Genomic DNA, 6,318 nt, shown 5'->3' with positions numbered 1-6,318 from the left:
ATTTGTCAATTATATATTTCTTTGGTACGGATTTTTGCTTCAATCTCAAATCTTACTTAAATATTGTAATAAATGTAAAATCAAACATTGAGTTTGTTTCAATTGAAAGCTTTCTTTGATTCCTGAACAAAATTCTTCCGTTGAACAGAAATGTCAAAATAAACGATCAATCAAACAAAGATTCATCTGGAATAGACACAATCAAATGAGATCAAAAACAACATAAAAAATGTAAATACTGACCAAGGGACAATAAATATTACCATAGATCACCGAATACGTTTCTGGTTAAGGCTCGGGTTTTATCTACTGATGGGAAACTCTTGAACCAGTTGTATTTTTTGGACTCCTCTAGATGGAACTCTGAAAGTACACTGACTTGACATTTCTTAAACCCATCTATTAAAACCAACAGTGCCATCTAGAGGAGTCCAAAAATACAACAACTGGTTCATGAAGCAAATTTGAAGCTTTATTTTCCCATCACTACTTTTATCCCATTGTACAGTGTAATAAGTAGTCTAGATATTGCTAGCATTTTTTTATTACTATTTATCTTTTTGAACCATTTGAACAGTTTTTACTAGTCTCTGATTTCAAAACTAGTTATTCATCACTTTGTTGTGTAGCCTATTTGGGATGTATATTGACAGTCATAATGGCCCTCCGAGGGAAACTATGAGGCCTGCGACAAAAATGAGTTTGACACCCCTGTAGTGTAGGGCAAAATAAGACCCTTGGTGCCTTACAAGATGGCAGAAGCATCTGAGGAACAAATAGAATACATACACAAAAGTAAGGCTCACCAAACATTTTGAAACTGAGAGCAACTTCTTGGGTAGCCATGTGTAGAGCATCCAATTTTATGCACACTTCTAAATGACAATTAAACAATTCAACAACATAGCAATTTCAATAAATCTCAAAGTGTTTTACAGCATTAAGAAATCACATTGTGCCATTCACTGGTGAGCTACTTTAAGAAAACACCTGCAGGTAACTCAAGTGGACCTTGGGCACAATCCGGTGACCGTGGGGAGCATGTTGGTGACCCTTTTGATTCAATAAATGTTTGTGCTCAAGACGTATGGAAAATACCTGTATGACTATTTATTCAATGTAAGTACAAATAAACCAATTGGTCATTCAAATTGATAAAATGCTTCAAATGTATACTAAAAATGTTCATGACTAATTTTGTATGATTATTTACACAAAATCATCCAGTTATCCAATGAGACGTTTTTCTTTGTTCACATCTAATTTAGTCCTCAATCATGAACCCAAAATACACATTTAGGGGATGTGGGAGGAAGCCGAACACGAGTACGGGGAGAACTTGCACAGGAACCTCAACACAGAAAGGCCAGAATAGTCTCAAACATTGACCTCCGAAATTTGAGGCAGATGGCAATGTGCTGCAATAACTATAATTTCAAACACTGTTGTCATCACAAAATTGTCAAACCTTTAACTGTACGCACATTGTTTTATGTAACATTTTGACAATTCAAAATACCATGGTTGATCTTCTTATTCTTTTGATTGTTCAAACTGAGTCGCAAGTTCCTGGTGCCCACAAAGCATCTTCCACTACAACTACGGGATTTAGACAGAGAGGAACAAAAAAAGGAAAAAAATTGAAAAAGGAAAATCAATGAATGGTCAAGCGCAACCTTCACTTAAAAAAGAAAAAAAAAAACTAAGTGCTGAAGTGAAGAGAAGAACAACAGGCCAGATGATAGAGGCTTGAAGAGCAGCACTTTATTGAAAAATCAATCCGTGGAGAGAAACAGCTTTTAAGAAAGACCTTGGCAAGCGTTTAGATTTTCTATTTGCAAGATCCACCATGAAAAGGACATGAATGGAGTCAAACTGAAGGTTTAAAAAAAAAAAAAAGTTGAACGCTTGTATCATACCTATCTGCTGCCTTTTTGTGGATAATGTGAGGAACTGCAGTCCAGCTGATTCAGTCGTCTTTCTAGCTCAAGGGGAGAGGCGCCCCGATATCCACGCAAAATTTATGAAAGAAAAAAAAAAAGAAAAAGAAAACGGGGAAAAAAAGATATTTTGCGATTTTGGAATTGCACTTTAGGCCACATTAACACATTTGGAAAGTAGTTTCGAGCATTTCTCAGCATCCATATCCATCTTATCTAGTCAAGATGGAAATTATTCATAAACCTTGGAGTACCCCTAAGGTAAACAAAGCTCCCAATGAGAACGTTTTTGGAAAGTCTGTTAAAAGAATTTTGACTTAATCTCTAACAGATGACTAGAAAATGATGCTGAGTTGCATTTGCGTAAACGATTAATAAAAATCGGACAAAATGTCATTAGCATTCATTTGGAACACGTCGTACCGATAATACAGACAAATTGCTTTGTCTAACTATTAAAAGGTAGTGCGGAATTAGAATTTATCTTGGTGAGGACAAACAGTCCGTTAGGAAATTGAGATGATGTGGAAGAACTGCTCAAACAGCGTTCTATACTCATAGCCCTGAAGTGGCCCACATGCTGCATGTTCCCCACATCTGCTTATGAGAGTACATGAGTCCAAATTCTATTTTCGCAGCATCACTTTATCAATTCAACAGTCTAGATTCTAACAAGAAGAAGAAACAATAATTTGATATCTAGCGTCATGATAAGTACACGGCTAAAATGAACAGCAGACCCTTAAAAAGTTAAATCCAGGGAAAGTAGCTTATGTTGCAGTAAATGTCTATTTAAAAAGTTTCACTGAGCCGCTCACATGCTAAGGCACTGCCCTCGACCATCCCCCGGACCTGCAGTGGGTTCTGCGATCGGACTCTTTGAGGTCACCGTGTCGGTATTCCCTTCCGTCACGACTGTCACCTCTGCGCCGCCCTCTTGGACCAAGGCGCTCAAGTCCTCCAGTTCAGTGCAAGTGGTGATGAAAGTTTGAGGGACGACGCTGTTGTCCTGAGCGCCCATTGTCGAGTGGACCAGCGTTTGCTGCAGAGGGCTGTTGGTGTCTTCGGCAGGGAGGAGTGGTGTCAAGAGGACCGTCTGGGGTACAAAGGTGGCCTCTGCGTTTTGGGGTAACCCGGGTGGTTGCACAGGTCCCAGCAGATTGACCTGCTGGATCATGGAGTTCACCACCATGTCCTGGTGTTCTGGACTCAACAGAATCATCTTACTGGGACTCTCCGCAGAAGACACAATAATTTTCAGCTGTGTGCTATTGTAAGGGGCCAACGAGTCTACCTGAAACGGGACGTCCAGCTGAGTGCTGTCGCCCGGTGAGGTCGCGGGGGCGAGCGAGGTGCTCACTTGCGCCTGCAGAGGAATTTGTGCCTCTTTGTGCTGCTTCCTGTGACTCCTCAGTGAGTCTTCCCTCACAAACGAAGCGCTGCACAAGTCACAGCTGAAGGCTCGAGTGGCGTCCAACTTGGCTCGGTAACGAGAGCTGATGGGTTTCGGGGGGTCGTCGCCCACTCTTTTTCCGCCTCCCCCCTTCTCGGGTGCGTTCGAGTGGAACCTCTTGTTATGGATGACCAAGTTGCTGCGCTGCTTGGAGGCATAGTCGCACGAGTCGCACTTAAAGGGACGCTCCTCAGAGTGGATCCTCTCGTGGACTTTGAGCGCCCCGCGACTGGCGCAGGAGTACGTGCACTTTGGGCACTGAATGGGCTGAACGGGGCGGTGCTGGCGCGAGTGTTGCCGCAGCGCCATCTTGTTGGCGCACGTAAACTCGCAATGGGCGCAGTGGAAGGCGTTCTCGGTGCCGTGCTTGATCTGAACGTGAGACTTGAGGTTACCTTTCATGGCGCAGCGGTACTCGCACAGGTCACACTTGTAAGGCTTCTCTCCCGAGTGGACCCGAATGTGTCTCTTTAAGTCGGAGTTGATCTTGAACTTGGCGTCACACTGCTGGCACTGGAAGGGTGCATCTCCTTGAGGGGGAAAAAAAAAACCCCAAAAAACACCACACAAGCTGTCAAACGGGCGCTCTCACAACTGCAGTTGCTCTTGTACGGTCCGAAGTGAATAGAGAAATCACAAGCAATCAAACCATGTGACCATGCTCTCTTCTCTTATTGGTCACAACAATCTCAACAGGAAGAAGGCATACAGCATGGCCTTGTGTAGTGACTCCAACCACTGTAAACACTGTTGGTCCGTGTGTGTGCCAAAAATGAGAAAATTTCACTTAACAGATTCAAAAATTCTTTATTTACGACTACAAATATCCTGTGCATACAACAAGATGATAGATTTGCGTTTGTGTTATCTGAATGTGTTGGAGACACACATGCAAATTCTACCACATTAGGACCAAATGTACGCTCGAGACAGGCGTCCACCTACCGGTGTGCGAGCGCAGGTGTACGGTGAGCTGGCTGGAGTTACGGCTGGCGTAGGGACAGATCTGGCACTTGAAGGGCCGCTCGTCGTAGTGGATTCGCAAGTGCTTCTTCAGGCTGCTGCTGTCGGCCGCCGCATACGGGCACAGTTTGCACTTGTGTGGCTTCTCGCCCGTGTGCGAGCGGCTGTGCATGTTGAGCTTGTCCCGCCGGCTGAAGCGCTTGTGGCACAAGTCGCACTCGAACGGCTTCTCACCTGACAGGGCAGATCGAGAAAGGATGGCTTCTCACTAACATCTAAAAGGAGTCTGAATATGAGGCAGGAACCTACCAGTGTGCGTTTTAAGGTGCCGTTCCATGTCTTTTTGGCCATACTGTGTCTTAAAGGTGCAGCCTAAAGCAAAGAAAACAGGGTTTGCGAGTGCGCACGCATGATTCTAAGCAAAAAAATTGCACAGTACGGTATCGGATTTAAGACATACCAAATCAAACGTACTTTGAACACTGCATGCTTTCAGGTAAATATGATTTTTTCAAGGGCTATGGCAATTTTCACATGATTGAAAGTAGTAATATACTTTGTGACAATTGCGCTTTGTTCTGCTGGAATAAGACGTCACTAACCTGAGAAACAACAGCTGTATCTCTTGGATGAGAGTGCGCCTTTTAGCTTTTTGGTCTTTTGCGGTTTGGTCAGGATCTTCTTAACCCCTCTCAGGACACACGTCTGAAAGGTCTCTTCTAAAACTACCTCTATACCTGAGAGGGGGGAAATGAGACATTACTGAAAACTAGAAGGAGAACACGGGATGATGATGAGAAGAATAAGTAGTAAACAATGCAAAAGGGAAAGATGAGAGCATCTATAGACAAGATGACAACATAGTAGATGTGGAGGGCTCGAGTCACGTGACTTGACTAAGTTAGACTCAATGTTGTTAATTTTCAGACTTGGAAGGTGTATTTCTGTTAATGTGCAGAATCACAGAGATATGGATGTTTTCATTCAACAACAAATACTTTTTTTGTTGGAATCTTGAACTTGATAAAGTTTTACTTACAAATAAATCTGTTGAAACAAGACTCATGTTCAATTGTAGTTTAAATATTTTAGAACTTCTTGAGATTCCCATGGAAATTTACCGGAAGGGGGCGGAAAGAAATGACTTGAGGACATGGCTCAGGAGAAATAACATGAGGACATAAAGAGCAGCGACAAAACACAGGGAGCAAAAAAAAAAAAAAAAAGAGACCTCACCTGGAAGAGCGGAAGCTTCTGTAGCCGTGGATGGGGTGTCATGCGTGGGTAGTGAACATCCACTCTGCTTGTGGGCCAGAAACACTTCGAAGTTGTTATATTGCTGCTTGCAGAATCCACAAATGTGGATATCAGGGCTCACTTCCACCACCACAGAATGTCCTTAAAGAGGGCAGGCTCGTTTTGACACAAATGTCTCAAACATGCAACATGTTGAGTGAACATTCGACAAAGTTGACGGTGTTTTTCCCTACCTTCTGCGTCGTATGTTGCCATTGTCGAGTTTATTTTACAACACATGAAGTCATCTTTTGGCTGGCGAAGCAAACGCGTTTGATAAAGTGCGTTCACCACAACGCAACCACTTCTGTCGTCATGGTGCTAAAACGAGATCACAATTAACAGTATTGGGTGAAATAAACATAAACAGTGTACGGAAGAAACACTGTCGTCTCGGTTGTATTTCACGACATGCTGCACCGGGTTTACGGCCTTATGGGACACGCATGCGTAAAGAAGTCGCGAGGGTCGCGCACGGTGACGTCATGCGCAATAGGTTATTTAAGGTAGCCTGTTTTGAGGACCATCTCCGCCACTTTTTTAAGCATTTCAATTTGATTAAAGTTGACTAATCTTAATGGAATATGAAAACTTACCGTTACATTACACAAAGCCCAATTTTGCATGCTATTTTAGAATAACAATATAGAATGGTCATTGAGTAAT

The 6,318-nt window shown here is 42.8% G+C and overlaps 1 protein-coding gene across 2 annotated transcripts; it reads right to left on the bottom strand.

Annotated features, from left to right (window-relative positions):
- Window positions 1–1,744: 1,744 nt before the first annotated feature.
- Window positions 1,745–6,084, bottom strand: zfp64 (zinc finger protein 64 homolog (mouse)). Of its 2 annotated transcripts, XM_061264449.1 has the most exons (7): window positions 5,847–6,084; window positions 5,593–5,754; window positions 4,959–5,093; window positions 4,666–4,728; window positions 4,339–4,590; window positions 3,235–3,923; window positions 2,972–3,143 (listed from the first exon to the last, which is right to left on the bottom strand). In XM_061264449.1, the coding sequence occupies exons 1-7, from the start codon at window positions 5,890–5,892 to the stop codon at window positions 3,123–3,125; spliced, it is 1,368 nt and encodes a 455-aa protein (XP_061120433.1). In that variant the 5' UTR covers window positions 5,893–6,084; the 3' UTR covers window positions 2,972–3,122. The 2 variants fall into 2 exon arrangements, with proteins under 2 accessions (XP_061120426.1, XP_061120433.1); XM_061264442.1 differs by having other exon boundaries at window positions 1,745–3,923.
- Between the last annotated feature and the right edge of the window lie 234 nt (window positions 6,085–6,318).

Source organism: Syngnathus typhle, linkage group LG2 (genome assembly GCF_033458585.1).
Source record: "Syngnathus typhle isolate RoL2023-S1 ecotype Sweden linkage group LG2, RoL_Styp_1.0, whole genome shotgun sequence".
Taxonomy (NCBI): Eukaryota; Metazoa; Chordata; class Actinopteri; order Syngnathiformes; family Syngnathidae; genus Syngnathus; species Syngnathus typhle.
The sequence above is the reverse complement of the archived record's forward strand: the minus strand, read 5'-3'. Positions and strand labels throughout refer to the sequence as shown.